General features: G+C 43.0%; 2 protein-coding genes across 2 annotated transcripts in view; both read left to right on the plus strand.

The window, feature by feature from the left end:
- Positions 1-3089: 3089 nt before the first annotated feature.
- ZNF799 (zinc finger protein 799) lies at positions 3090-8701 on the plus strand. The gene is given in 4 exon segments (XM_011954744.1): positions 3090-3292; positions 5403-5529; positions 6159-6219; positions 6616-8701. Coding segments are annotated over 4 exon segments (1833 nt in total). The 5' UTR covers positions 3090-3289; the 3' UTR covers positions 8258-8701.
- Positions 8702-14787: 6086 nt separating this feature from the next.
- ZNF442 (zinc finger protein 442) overlaps positions 14788-16046 on the plus strand; it is a 32800-nt gene continuing 31541 nt past the window's right edge. The window contains exons 1-2 of the mRNA XM_011954745.1: positions 14788-14815; positions 15682-15750. The gene's annotated coding sequence lies outside the window, so the exon portion shown is untranslated. The remainder of the gene's footprint in view (positions 14816-15681; positions 15751-16046) is intronic.

Consider the following 16046-nt stretch of genomic DNA (forward strand, 5'->3'; position numbering starts at 1 on the left):
GTTTGAGGAAACTCAAAGAAATTTAAGATAACAGAGAGAAGGAATTCAGAATTCTATCAGATAAATATAATGAAGAGATTTAAATAATTTAAAAGAATCAAGGCCAAGCACAGTCATTGATGCCTTTAATCCCAGCACTTTGGAAAGCCGAGGTGAGTGGATCACCTGAGGTCAGGAGTTCCAGACCAGCCTGGACAACATGGTGAAACACCATCTCTACTAAAATACAAAAATTAGGCATGGTGATGCATATCTGTAATCCCAGCTACTTGGGAGGCTGAGGCATGAGAATTGCTTGAACCTGGGAGGCAGAGGTTGTGGTGAGCTGAGATCATGCCACTGCACTCCAGCCTGGGTGACAGAGTGAGACTTCATCTCAAAAAAAAAAAAAAAAAAAATCAAGCAGAAATTCTGGAGTTCAAAATGCAATTGACATACTGAAGAATGAATCAGAGTCTCTTAATAGCAGAATTGATCAAGCAGAGGAAATAATTACTGAGCCTGAAGACAGACTACTTGAAAATAGTCAGAGGAGGCAAAAGAAAAAAGAATAAAAAACATTGAAGCATGCCTACAGGATCTAGAACATAGCCTCAAAAGGGCAAATCTAAGAGTCATTGGCTTTAAAGAGGTGGTAGAGAAACAGATAGTAGTATAAAGTTCATTCAAAGGGATAATAACAGAGAACTTCCCAAACCTAAAGAAAGATATCAATATCCAACTACAAGAAGGTTATAGAACACCAAGCATATTTAACCTAAAGAAGACTACCTCAAGGCATTTAGTAATCAAACCCCCAAAGGTCAAGGATAAAGAAGGGCTTCTAAAAGCAGCAAGAGAAAAGAAACAAATAACAAACAATGGAGCTCCAATACAACTGGCAGAAGACTTTTCAGTAGAAACCTTACAAACCAGGAGGGCGTGGCATGACATATTTAAAGTGCTGAAAGAAAAAAATCTTTTACCCTTGAATAGCATATTCAGTGAAAATATCCTTCAAGCATGAAGGAAAAATAAAGGCTTTCCCAGACAAACAAAAGTTGAGGTTTAACACCAGTCCTGTTCTACAAGAAATACTAAAGGAAGTACATCAATCACCAAGAAAAGGATGTATAATAAGAAATCATCTGAAGATACAAAACTCACTGGTATTAGTAAGTACGCACACACAAAAATAATATTGTACGACAGGTGTGGTGGCTCACGCCTGTAATCCTAGCACTTTTGGAGGCTGAGGCAGGTGGATCACCTGAGGTCAGGAGTTTGAGAGCAGCTTGGCCAACATGGCAAAACCTTGTCTCTACTAAAAATACAAAAATTAGCCGGGCATGGTGATGTGTGCCTGTAATCCCAGCTACTAGGGGGGCTGAGGCAGGAGGATCACGTGAACCTTGGAGGCGGAGTTTGCAGAGAGCCGAGATCGTGCCACTGCACTCCAGCCTGGGTGACAGTGAGACTCTGTCTCAAAAAAAATAAAAATAAAAATAAATTGTAACACTGTAACTGTGGTGTGTAAATTATTCTTAAGTAGAAAGATTAAATGATGAACCAGTCCAAAATAATAACTACAACTTTTCAAAACACAGACAGTACAAACAATATATAAATAGAAACAAAAGTTAAAAAGCAGGGGTATAGGCTGGGCGCGGTGGCTCAAGCCTGTAATCCCAGCACTTTGGGAGGCCGAGAGGGGCGGATCACGAGGTCAGGAGATTGAGACCATCCTGGCTAACACGGTGAAACCCCGTCTCTACTAAAAAATTCAAAAAAAAAAACTAGCCGGGCGAGGTGGCGGGCGCCTGTAGTCCCAGCTACTCGGGAGGCTGAGGCAGGAGAATGGCTAAACCCGGGAGGCGGAGCTTGCAGTGAGCCAAGATGGTGCCACTGCACTCCAGCCTGGGCAACAAAGTGAGATTCCGTCTCAAAAAAAAAAAAAAAAAATTATGTGTTATAAGATAGTATTTGCAAAACCTCATGGTAACCTCAAGTCAAAAAATATACAACAGATACACAAAAAATAAAAAAATAAGAAGTTAAATCATACCACCAGAGAAAGTCACCTTCACTAAAAAGAAGACAGGATGGAAGGAAAGAAGGGAGAGAAGATGACGAAACAACCAGAAAACAAATAACAAAATTGGCAGGAGTAAGTTCTCACCAATAATAACACTGAATGTAAATGAACTAAACTATCCAATCAAAAGTGATAGAATGGCTAAATGGATTTAAAAGCAAGACCTAATGATCTGTTGCCTACAAGAAACACACTTCACCTATAAAGAAACCCACAGACTGGAAATAAAGGAATGGAAAAACATATTCCATGCCAGCGGAAACCAATAAAGAGCAGGTGTAGCAATACTTAGACAAAATATATTTCAAGACAAAAACTGTAAGAAAAGTCAAAGAAGGTCACTATGCAATTATAAAGGGGTCCATTCAGCAAGATGATGTGACAATTGTGAACATATATGCACCCAACATTGGAGCACTAAGATATAAAAAAAAATTATTAGATAAAAAGAGAGAGGGCTGGGGATGGTGGCTCATGCCCATAATCCCAGCACTTCGGGAAGCTAAGGCAGGTGGATCACCTGAGGCCAGCAGTTCAAGACCAGCCTGGCCAACATCGTGAGGCCCAGTTTCTACTAAAAAATTCAAAAATTAGACGGGTGTGGTGGCACGCACCTGTAATCCTAGCTGCTTGGGAGGCTGAGGCAGGAGAATTGCTTGAACCCAGGAGGCAGAGGTTGCTGTGAGCCTCCCACCATTGCACTCCAGCCTGGGCGACAGAGCAAGACTCCTTTTAGAGAAAAACAAAAAAGTATAATTGTTTTGTCAGCCGTGTCCAGTAGGAAGAAGCAGGAGGTCCTATTGAGTACAGGCAGAAAATTCCGCTGAAGTGCAAATATCCCCCTGGAGGATTCAGATCACAGTGCAGGGATGAAGCCCGCCCTGCCAAGGGCTGTGTCAGGAACTTGTTCATCCGGCTCTACTCAGCTGTGCAAAATCGCTTCTTCTGTCACTCAATCCACAGGGGGCGGGACCTAACGCTCTAGCCAATCAGGGCCATGGGGCAGGTTCGTGGGAACTGTCAATCAGGCGCGCTTCCCAGAGGAGTGTGTGTGGTTGAAAAAGCCCGCGGCGTCTTCTGCGCTCACCTGTGCTCGGCTTCCGGCTCTGTTGCTGAGAGACGACCTGGAAGTTCTGTGGCAACCTTTGTCGCGCTGGAACCCGCATTGGCAACGGGAGCCGTTGGGAGGACCTGGGACACCGCGGAAGTCGGGAAATGGTGCGTGTCCGGGGCCGGCGTCCCGAGGCGGGGGAGGGGCTGGGTGGAACCGGCTGTATTCGGCTGTGGCTGGACTGGGCCTCCCCGCGGGCGACTCCGGGATCTGCGGACCCGGGCCCCCCTGGAGTAGTTCGGCCCTCTTAGGCCGCAGAGTGGGGCTGGGCCTGCAGCCGGGACTCCGGGCGTCCTGTCCCCTTCCTGCGCGGCGACTGCGGCCTTCGCGCCCTCTCTGGGCAACTCGGAGGCCGCAGCTCCGCGTCTCCACAGATTGTGCGGCTGTAACCAACAGAGGTTTGCGGCCCGAGTCACTGCACCGAGACGCTGAGGGCTGCAGCAGAAACAGTTAAATAGCCGGAGAGGGGAGGACACCCCCAGATCCGCCTTCCTGAGGGATTTGGGGTCTGGTCAGGGGCGGCTGGGATGTAGGGTCGCTGATTGGTGGGGACGTGACGGGCGAATCCTGGGACAGGAGGTGAAGAAAACGTATTCTTCTGCTGAGTGGCCTCCCTCGTGGGGTCTTCAGCCTGCTTGGCGCCAGCCTTTCCACTGGAATTCAGGATCTGAGATAGAATTCCGGCGACTCTTGAGTAACTCTCAGAGATCTTATCCCCAGGCACAGTGGGGAAGCCGGCGGTCGGCGTCTGCTGTGACCTGACTCTCAGGGAGGCGGCCCCGTGAGGCAGCGGGGCTGAGGGCACCTGGTTAATATCTAACTGCAATCTCGCCTCCAGCCTGGCTCGCAGTTCCTGTGAGCCCGGTGAGGAGGCTGCACGGTGACGACGAGTCACCAGGCTGAATCCAGACTCGTGTGTGGGGTTTGTGTGTGGGAGGAGCTGTGTTATCTTTGGTCCTCAGTCCCTTCTTTCTTTCCAAGGGCGACCGTTTCCCCTCTGAGTCTTCCGAAGATGTGGGCAGCAGGGTCTCAAGTCCACCACTGTGTTCTCTCATCCTAACTCCTCCTAAGGCTGGCAGCAAATCTCTTGGTTTCCAGAGACTTCCCTAGGCTTACTTTCTCTCTTTAATTCACAGTAACAGTATGAACTCTTTGGCTCCCAGGCGATATTTCACTAGTTTGTTATCTTGTTTTCAGTTAGCAATGTATGGCTTTTTCTTGAAAGAATTGTTTTGGGTTCCTGAACACGGTGGGTCATTCCTGTGATTCCAGCACTTTGGGAGACTAAGGCAGAGGTATTGCTTGATCCCAGTAGTTCCAGACCAGCCTGGGGAACGTGGCAAGACCTTATCTCTAGTATAGATGATAATAATAAAATTAGCTACAGAGTCCCTAGGTGGCATAGAGTATCACATTGTGAGGGAGCTGAGCGTCTAGCTCACATCTCTTTCTCTTCTCAGAAGGACATGAGATAGCTCATTTATTCATTTACACATTATGGATTAATCTATTCATGAGGTCCAAACCCTCAGGACTAAATCGCCTCTTAAAGCCCCACCTTTTTTTCTTTTTTCTTTTATTTTTATTTGTTACTGCCACTTTGGAGATTAACATTCAGTGTGCATTTCACACCTAGCAGTGACTGATCAGGTGCACTCCTTCTGCTGAGTATGTAACAAAATGCCAGACTCTCAGAAGGAAGATGGGAGTTAAGGAAATACTATATTTTTTTGCATAAACAATTTAGCCACACTCCACCCCTGTTATTAGTTACGCTTATGGGGCCCTCCCCTAAATACATTGTCTAGACACCATGAAAGGCCCAACTTTGTGAACAAGCATTTGTAAGGACATGCACTCTCAGCACTGCTAATGGTAACTCTCTTTTGCACAATAAATAGTAGGACTTTATCGTGCCAAGGACTGCAGATCCACTGTGGAAAAAGACATTGGGGTGACACAGGCTATGTGATTCACTCACTTAGTTCACCAAGTGGCATGTTTCTGTTCGACTGTTAATTTACCAAACATGTTTAACTCTGGCTTCAGAGTTGCTGTGTAGGAGAAAGTGAATGTAGACAGAATAAGAGTGGGTTTACCATGTCATTGAATAAAATGGTTGGAAACCGCAGCATTATGCGAAATGTATGAAGTGAGTATAGATTCTCAGTACTGTGATTTTCACCCTTCCTCTTCTGTACATGTGGGATGGATCAGGCCTCAGTGGCTTTAGGGGATGTGGCTGTGAACTTCACCCGAGAAGAGTGGGCTTTGCTGGGTCCTTGTCAGAAGAATCTCTACAAAGATGTGATGCAGGAAACCATCAGGAACCTGGATTGTGTAGGTAAGGATGACATCACATTTCCACTTATTTAATTGGAGACATTTGTTTCTTGGTCATTCACACTGTTCAAAGATTTGGAATATGGAAAGGGGACATGGTTTTCCCTGGAAAAAAAACCCAGAGTTTAGGGGTGCCAGCTCCTGTAGCAGTTGTACATCTTCGTATAATTTTATGTCCACAACATCTTAGCCTACTGTTGATGGGCAGCATTATCAGTCACATAAGCAATGATTAATACATATATTTTATGTCATATTATTACATCCTATATTCTCACAGTAAAGTTATCTAGAAACAAAATGTTAAAAAGATAATCATAAGGAAGAGAAATGTATTTACTGTTCATTAAGTAGAAGTGCATCATCAGAAAGGTTTTCATACTCATTGTCTTCACATTGGGTAGGCTGAGTAAGAGGAGGGGCTGGTCTTATGTCTTGGGTAGCAGAGACTGAAGAACATTCATACATATATGTGTATACAAATGGACTTATGCGGTTCAAACCTCTGTTTTTCAAGAGTCAGCTGTACTTCAGTGAATGGATTTTCTACGAGTGCAGTGTACATCAAAATCTTACTATGTCTACGATTTTGTACAAATTTATAATGATTTTTCTGGGTCTACCTTTTAGGAATGAAATGGAAAGATCAGAACATTGAAGATCAATACAAATATTCCAGGAAAAATCTAAGGTAATTTACACATAAGAAAAAGATATGTCCCTGGAGCTGTTTTGAGAATGACATGAAATTTTAAAAACAAGCAAAGAAAATGAACAAGCTTAGCTTAAATTTATTTATTCTTAGAAAATGTTCTCCAAAAACACATGCTTAAATGTTCCATAGCTGTTCAGTGTTTGTAAAATAGTTCCCATGGTAACAATATTATGAATCCACATATGAATATCATTGTCTTAAGAACACCTGTGGTCCAGTTATGTTGCACAACATTCCATCCATTCATGTTCAAGCAGGACACAAAGCCTACACTTTGCATGGTAGTGTTAAAAATGTACATCCGATACCTATTAATACCTATAAATGATTTATAAACAGACCTTTAGTGATGTATTTCCCATTTTTTTACAGATGTCATATGTTAGAGAGATTTGGTGAAAGTAAAGATGGAAATAAATGGGGAGAAACGTCTAGCCAGATTCAAGATAGTATTGTGACGAAGAACACTCTTACTGGAGTAGGTCCATGTGAAAGCAATATGAGTGGAGAAATCGTCCTGGGTCATTCATCCCTTAATTGGTACATCAGAGTTGGTGCTGGGCACAAACCACATGAGTATCATGAATGTGGAGAGAAGCCAGATACGCATAAACAATATGGGAAAGCCTTCAGTTACCACAACTCATTTCAAACACCTGAAGGGCTTCACACTGGAAAGAAACCATATGATTGTAAAGAATGTGGGAAGTCCTTCAGTTCTTTGGGAAACCTTCAAAGGCACATGGCAGTGCAGCGTGGAGATGGACCTTATAAATGTAAGTTGTGTGGGAAAGCCTTTTTTTGGCCCAGTTTATTACATATGCATGAAAGAACGCACACTGGAGAGAAACCATATGAATGTAAGCAGTGTTCTAAAGCCTTTTCTTTTTACAGTTCCTATCTAAGACATGAAAGAACACATACTGGGGAGAAACCGTATGAATGTAAGCAGTGTTCTAAAGCCTTCCCTGATTACAGTTCTTGTCTAAGACATGAAAGAACTCACACTGGAGAGAAACCCTATACATGTAAACAATATGGGAAAGCCTTCAGTGCTTACACTTCCCTTCGAAGGCATGAAACAACTCACACTGAAGAGAAACCCTATGCATGTCAGCGATGTGGGAAAGCATTTCATCATCTGGGAAGCTTTCAAAGACACATGGTAACGCACACGAGAGATGGACCTCATAAATGTAAGATGTGTGGAAAAGGCTTTGATTGTCCTAGTTCACTGCAGAGTCATGAAAGAACTCACACTGGAGAGAAACTGTATGAATGCAAGCAGTGTGGGAAAGCGTTATCTCATAGCTCAAGCTTTTGAAGACACATGACAATGCACACTGGAGATGGACCTCACAAATGCAAGATATGTGGGAAAGCCTTTGTTTATCCCAGCGTATTTCAAAGACATGAAGGGACTCACACTACAGAGAAACCCTATAAATGTAAACAATGTGGCAAAGCCTACCGTATTTCCAGTTCCCTTCAAAGACATGAAACAACTCATACTGGAGAGAAACCCTATAAATGTAAATGCGGGAAAGCCTTTGTTGATTTCTATTCCTTTCAAAATCACAAAACAACTCATGCTGGAGAGAAGCTATATGAGTGTAAAGAATGTGGGAAGGCATTCAGTTGTTTCCAATACCTTTCTCAACATAAAAAAACTCACACAGGAGAGAAACCTTATGAGTGTAAAACATGTAGGAAAGCCTTCAGTCATTTTGGTAACTTAAAAGTACATGAAAGAATTCACTCTGGAGAGAAGCCCTATGAATGTAAGGAATGTGGGAAAGCATTCGCTTGGCTCACTTGCTTTCTACGACATGAAAGAATTCACATGAGAGAGAAATCCTATGAATGTCAACAATGTGGTAAAGCCTTCACTCATTCCCGTTTCCTTCAAGGACATGAAAAAACTCACACTGGAGAGAACCTGTATGAATGTAAGGAATGTGGGAAAGCATTTGCTTCTCTCAATTCCTTGCATAGACATAAAAAGACTCACTAGCATTCTCTCTAAATGTATGGAATGTAGGAAAGCATTTATTAATTTTATGTCATTTCAGAAACTTATAAAAAACACATTGGAGATAAACCCTGTGAATGTAAGCACTTGGTAAAGCCTTAAGTAGTTTCAGTTTCTTTCCAATACAGTCATCCCTTGATACATGCTGGGTATTGGTTCCGGCACTCCGTGAGCCATGTCAACTCCCTTTTATAAAATGACATATTTGTATGTAACCTACCCACATCCTCTTGTATACTCTCAATTATGTCTAGATTACTTAAAATACCTCATGCATTGTAAAAGCTGTGCAAATACTTGTTCTATTGTATTGTTTAGGGAATCATAAGGAAAAGAGTCTGTTTTCAGTATAGATGCAGTAATTGTGAGCCTATCAACATAGTATATGTCAGCCAGAACATTACAGTTTCTTTGTTTCAACCCTCACATATTGCTTTTGTTTAATATGTTAACACTCACCAAAACCCTGGGTCTTCTCTCTTGATAACCCAAGTATAGTGATTATAACAATGATGATTATTCTGTGGCACCTAATGTTTTGATGTGCTGAGATGACTAGATGTATGGCATTATGGGTAAGTAGTGAGACATCAGGTTAACTTGAATCTTGACAGGCCATCAGGACTATCATCTGCGTTGGAAGAACCAACTATGATTATAGATGTGGACTCATTTGAGGAGGCTATGTAATACTAATGTTAGGATCTGTTTGGCTTGAGGGCTGAAGATCTGTAACCATTGAATGTTCCGTCTTCTTTGCAGATTCTTAGTTATAGGAAGCTAGTTCTTCTTTTCCTTTGCTTTGTATATTTAAAAAAACCTTGCAGTATTTATAGGCATGTTATTTCTTGGGTGGAGTGAAAGCTTTGTTCCATTGTAGGATCTTTGAGGATCATCCCCTTTTTCACCTTTGCCTACTGAAAAACTGTGGCAAACTTTTCAAGTGTCCAAATCAATGGCTCTGTGTTTTCTATATTTTCTAGATCATCATCATCTGTAGTGGATTTCAGCAGACTTTGTAGTTCCTAGTTGGTAAGAGTTTCTCTTTGCTCTTCTGTGTGTTCCTTAACATCATCCTCAGTCATTTCAGACAGCGTTCCCCACCAACTTTTTTTTGCAACATTTTGTGTATTCTTAATGACTGCGTTAATAGTGGGGAAGCCCCTGAAATCACTGACTCTCTTACCCCATGATGGCTTATAACATGCATTGACTGTCCTAGGCTTTAGGGCATCTATAGCCTTTCCAGTAAGCACAATTGTATCTGTAATTGTGAAGCTCTTCAATAAAACCACTGTGGTACATTCAAGGTTAGCATCAAGACTCCATGAATTCACCCAAGGTCAGGTGGATGTAAGTCACTTTAATGCACTTGATGATGCATTGATCTACTGATGCAGCAGTGATGTAATTTTAGGAGGCAGAAATATCATTTGCATGTTCTTTTAGGCAAAACAAAGAGATTGGAGAGATGGCCCAGAGTGTTGTCAATTCTGAAGAAGACCTTGAGTGGCAGTCCCTTCTCTTTTGAGGTATTCCATCACATCAGGAGTGAAGCACTGGTAGAAGAAAGCCTTCTTATGTTCTTGCCAGGACACAGGCCAGCAAGTTTTGCTTTTGTCCTAAAGAACCTGGTGATCACTCAGTAGACGAAGCCTCACTTGTTCTCATGAACTTACGCATGGCCTGACAGCACCAGAATAAGGTGATCTTTCCAGGCCTCAAACCCCAGTACCTACACTGATGGAGGAAGGTACCATTGGGCATCTTCTAGAACATGCCTGATTCATGACAATACAAGATTTACTCTGGAAGGTAGTCTTTCTTTTTTCGGTTTTATGAGCTCTTCTAGGAATGCTGTTGTTCCCTGGCATCAGCCAATGCCAATTCTCCTGTGGTCTTCAAGTTCTTGGGCTGCAGTGTGTTGCATAGTTAGCCTAGCCAGAACTTACTGGCTTTAGACTCCTTCCTCTTGCTCTCCTCAGCCCCCTCATAGTGATGCTCATAGAGACCGAGTGTTTTTTTTCTTTTCGTTTTTTGTTTTGTTTTGAGATGGAGTCTCGCTCTGTCACCCACGCTGGAGTGCAGTGGCACAGTCTCCACTCACTGCAAGCTCAGTCGCCTCCTGGGTTCACGCCATTCTCCTGCCTCCGCCTCCCGAGTAGCTGGGAGTACTACAGGCGTCTGCCACCATACCCAGCTAATTTTTTTGTATTTTTAGTAGAGATGGGGTTTCACTGTGTTAGCCAGGATGGTCTCAATCTCCTGACTTGGTGATCCGTCTGCCTGGGCCTCCCAAAATGTTGGGATTACAGGCATGAACCACCGTGCTCGGCCTCTTTTTTTTTTTTTTTTTGAGAGGGAGTGTTGCTCTGTCGCCCAGGCTGGAGTACAGTGGCGTGATCTTGGCTCACTGCAACCCCCGCCTCCTGGGTTCAAGTGATTCTCCTGCCTCAGCCTTCTGAGTAGCTGGGATTACAGGTGCGCGCCACCACGCCCAGCTAATTTTTGTATTTTGAGTAGAGACTGGGTTTTACCATGTTGGTCAGGCTGGTCTCGAACTCCTGACCTCGTGATCCACCCACCTTGGCCTCCCAAAGTGCTGGGATTACATGCGTGAGCCACTGCACTTGACCTGGCTAAGTGTTTTTCAAGTATGATGTTACCATCAGCAGGGATGTGGTTCTGTGATGTGTCCTCTAGTCACACACTTAATTTCTTTTAGATAAAGCTTTCTTAGTCTTTATCCTTAGTTTATCATGAACCAGAGGGATCATTTTTGCCACTGCAGGGGCAGCTCTAACACTTTGAGGAACTTCGGCTTCTCTCTGCTTTAGTGTGTGATTTCTTGGTTCTTACCTTATGATGAACTTTCCAAGGTGACATGCCAAAACATCTTAGGTTTGTGTTTTATTTTTTTTTTTAGTTGGAGTCTTGCTGTGTTGCCCAGGCTGGCGGGATCTCGGCTCACTGCAAGCTCTGCCTTCTGTGTTCACGCCATTCTCCTGCCTCAGCCTCCCAAGTAACCGGGACTACAGGCACCCAGCCGCACGCCCGGCTAAGTTTTTTGTATTTTTAGTAGAAACGGTGTTGTACTGTGTTAGCCAGGATGGTCTCAATCTCCTGGCCTCATATTCCATCCGCCTCGGCCTCCCCAAGTGCTGGGATTACAGGCATGAGCCACCGCTCCTGGCCTGTATTTTCTTATTGAGAGATAGCACTTTTTGTTCCCTGGCAGCCTTTTAAGGATAGGTTTGACCACCTGATTCCTTCTTAGGATCCATTTTTGAACTTTAAAAAATTTTTTTATATATGACATCTCAAGGGTCTCTGAATGAACGAAACAGTCTTCAAAAGCCAGAACAGTGGCCAGATGTGGTGGCTCACGCCTATAATCCCAGCACTTTGGGAGGCTGAGGCAGGCGGATTGCGAGGTCAGGAGTTTGAGACTAGTCTGACCAACATGGTGAAATCCCATCTCTACTAAAAATACAAAAATTAGCTGGGTGTGGTGGTGCGCACCTGTAATCCCAGCTACTCAGGAGGCTGAGGCAGGGGAATCACTTGAACCTGAGAGGTGGAGGTTGCAGTGAGCTGAGATCATGCCAGTGCACTCCAGCCTGGGCAAAGAGCGAGACTGTCTCAAAAAAAAAAAGCCAGAACAAAGTTGGCGAACTCACACTTCCTGATTTCAAAACTTATTACAAATCCATACTAATAAAAACAGTTTAGTACTGGCATAATAACACAGAAATAGGCAATGCAACAATTAGAGATGATTGACTTGTAATTCTGTTCTTGGGCTGCAAATTCAAGAAATGGATGGAAAGGGATCATGACCTGCACAAGAAATAATTTTCTGATTTTATTTTATTTTATTATTATTATTTTTTGAGACGGAGTCTTGCTGTGTCACCCAGGCTGGAGTGCAGTGGCCGGATCTTGCTCACTGCAAGCTCCGCCTCCCGAGTTTACACGGTTCTCCTGCCTCAGCCTCCTGAGTAGCTGGGACTACAGGCGCCCACCACCTCGCCTGGCTAGTTTTTTGTATATTTTAGTAGAGACGGGGTTTCACCGGGTTAGCCAGGATGGTCTTGATCTCCTGACCTCGTGATCCGCCCGTCTCGGCTTCCCAAAGTGCTAGGATTACAGGCTTGAGCCACCGCGTTCGGCCAATTTTCTGATTTTAAAAGCAGAGTCAATGTTGAAAAAGAGATATGTGGCTGGGCGCGGTGGCTCATGCCTGTAATCCCAGCACTCTGGGAGGCCAAGGTGGGCGGATCACGAGGTCAGGAGATCGAGACCAGCCTGACCAACATAGAGAAACCCCATCTCTACTAAAAATACAAAAATTAGCCAGGCATGGTGGCACATGCCTGTAATCCCAGCTACTAGGGAGGCTGAGGCAGGAGAATCACTTGAATCCGGAGGCAGAGGTTGCAGTGAGCTGAGATCACACTATTGCACTCCAGCCTGGGCAAAAAGAGCAAGACTTTGTCTCAAAAAAAAAAAAAAAAAAAAAGAAAAAGAAAAAGAAAAAAGAAAAGAAAAAAAGAAATAAGTGATATAACATGGAAATTTCCAAGTTGGATGAATGCAGGAAACCTTGGGGCCATAATGTACGGGATGATCTATTTTTTGTTATACTTGTTTTGGGTTTTTGTAGTGATTATTCAAGTGTTTATCATGTAAATGATAATATCACAATCAGGGACAGTTTTCCAGTGATTTATGGATAAATTCCATATTCATCCACCTGGTGCGGTGGCTCACGCCTGTAATCCCAGCACTTTGTAGGCTGAGGTTGGGTGGATCACCTGAGGTCATGAGTTCGAGACCAGCCTGACCAACATGGTAAAACCCCGTCTCTACTAAAAATATAAAAATTAGCCGGGCGTGGTGGCACATGCCTGTAATCCCAGCTGCTAGGGAGGCTGAGGCAGGAGAATTGCTTGAACCCAGGAGGCAGAGGTTGTGGTGAGCTGAGATCGCACCACTGCACTCCAGCCTGGGCAACAAGAGTGAAACTCCATCTCAAAAAGAAAAAAAACAAAAACAAAAACAAAAAAACTTATTTATCCTGTATAGCTTTGGTATATTTTTGCCTTTCTGGGGTGTTTCATTTCATGTGTAATAACTTTTAGGGTTGCACATCCAACAGTACTTTCTTATAATTATTGCTTTCCCATTAGTAGTCATTTAGTTAGCTCAGGTTTTTATAGTGTTATTTGTAAATATAAAACATGCGTTACATTTTCATGTGTTCTAGGCCCAAGAATTCACCAACTAGTTATTATTTTACACAGTTGCTTTGTAAATCCGTAAGAAGAAAGGTAAGGAAATACACATTTAGTCTGGATTTTATATTCATATAATGATCTTTAATGGTGTTCTCTGTCTTTTCTTGTGGATTTTGCCATAGTTTGGTTTCAGACATCGTTTGGTTTCATCTTGTAGGTCTGGTGTGGTAGGAACAAATTGTTTCAATATGTATGTTTTTATTCTTGAAAAACTATTTGTTTTGTCTTTCATTTTAAACCTGAGCTTTGCTTGATGTAGGATTCGTGGTTAAGGTATGTTTCAGAGCACAGCATGATGAGAAACTATTGTGTGACAGGCTGAAAGGAGGATCATAAGCTAACAAAAGCAAACATAGCCAGGCACAGTGGCTCCTGCCTGTAATCCCAGCACCTTGGAAGGCCAGAGCAAGATGAAGACTTGAGCCCAGGAATTCAAGACCAGCCTGGGCAACATAGTGACACCCTGTCTCTGCCAAAAATTTTAAAATTAACTAGGCATGGTGTTTTTAACCTGTAATCCCAAATACCCAGGTGGCTGAGGCAAGAGGATTACTTGAGCCCAGGAGGTTGAGGCTATGGTGAGCCATGATTGCACCACTTTACTCTAACCTGGGCAACAGAGTGAGACCCTATCTCAAAAAATAATAAATAAATAAATAAGTAAATAAGTACTATTTAATTCCTCTCACCATTACAGTAATCTATATAACTCATTGTCAAAAATCAATGAACAATATAGAAACTAGGATGGAAAAAAATTGTTGTGATTAGAGACGATAGCCATATTTGGTTGGGAGACTAAAGACAAAACATTTAAAAGTATTAGAAAACTGTTAAAACTTGGGAAGGAGTGAATTTCCTACTTATGGAGTAAACATGTACTACATTTACAATAACATGTATGCTATTGAAATAAAATCACATTTCTTGCAAAAATATATACATTTCTGAGGAATAGGGCCAATGTCTTTTTTTCTTTTTTTTGAAGGTTTTTAAAAGATGTTTATTTTGTATACAAAGAACTATCCTGGTTTTTCATTGGGTAGATGCCTTGGATAATCCTTTGAAGGAAGGTCATTTAGTCCAACTTAATGAAGCCTATATCCTTTGCATAGTTACAGAAACACTGGCGGCACATATTGAGGCCGTATTTCCAGATCAGACCATGCTGATTTGAACAGATGCGACAAGAGTGAGAACCACTGGCTCCAGTACAGCTGGTGACCCATCTTGCTCTCAGGTAAAAGCCTTTCTTTTGTTTTTAAAGACAGAGTCTTCCTCTGTCGCCCAGGCTGGAGGGTAATTGGGGCATCACGGATCTCTGCAACCTCCGCCTCCCGGGCTCAAGCGATCCAAGCGATTCTCTCACTTCAGCCTCCCACGTAGCTGGGACTATAGATGTGCACCACCACGCCTGGCTAATTTTTGTTTTTTTTGGTAAAGACAGGGTTTTGCCATGTTACCAAGGCCGCTCTCCAACTCCTTAACTCAAGCAATCCACCCACCGTGGCCTCCCAAAGTGCTCGGATTACAGGCGTGAGACACTGCGTCCAGCCTAGGGCTAATTTCATGTGCAGCATCTGTCTATGTTTCCTGATGAAATGATGTAAGGGTAATTGACGTGTCACCTCCATGGATATATATATTAATACAACTTTGGTAGATTGACGATTCCTTGTCAGAACTCACACTGGCTAGATATGCTATAAATGTAATTTAGAAAACTCAGATCCGGCCGGGCCTGGTGGCTGACATCTACTGTAATCCCAGCACTTTGGGGGGCCAAGGTGGGCAGATCACGAGGTCAGGAGATCAAGACCATCCTGGCTAACGTGGTGAAACCCTGTCTGTACTAAAAATACAAAAATTAGCTGGGCATGGTGCGGGCGCCTGAGGCAGGAGAATTGCCTGAACCCCAGAGGCAGAGGTTGCAGTGAGTCGAGATCGCGCCACCACACTCTAGCCTGGGCGACAGAGCAAGGCTCCGTCTCTAAAAAAAAATAAAGAAAGAAAACTGAGATCCAAATTCACTCATGCAAAATGTGCCAGAAAATTTAGAACATCAAGGAATTGTCATAAAATGTAAAACTCTATTGTCTTTATCAGTGCCTCCGGCTTAAAGTGGATCTGGACTATGGATTCCTATATCTTACTTTCAGAAAATATCACATTGAGGTGAGAGAATTCTGTAAATAAGTTCTCTTGACACATAAATTAATGAGTTGAATAGGTAGTATTTTTTGATGAAATCAGTTAATAAAAATTTGCCTTTTATGTTTCTCTGGATGATTGCATTGATTGAAGTATATTTCATTTTTCTCTGTTTTTTTCCTTTCTTCTTTTTTTTTTTTTTGAGATGGAGTCTTGCTCTTGTCACCTAGGCTGGGGTGCAATGGTGCTATCTGGGCTCACTGCAACCTCCACCTCCCAGGTTCAAGCGATTCTCCTGCCTCAGCCTCCCAAGTAGCTGG

Source organism: Colobus angolensis, unplaced genomic scaffold, assembly GCF_000951035.1.
Source record: "Colobus angolensis palliatus isolate OR3802 unplaced genomic scaffold, Cang.pa_1.0 Scaffold39, whole genome shotgun sequence".
Classification (NCBI taxonomy): Eukaryota; Metazoa; Chordata; class Mammalia; order Primates; family Cercopithecidae; genus Colobus; species Colobus angolensis.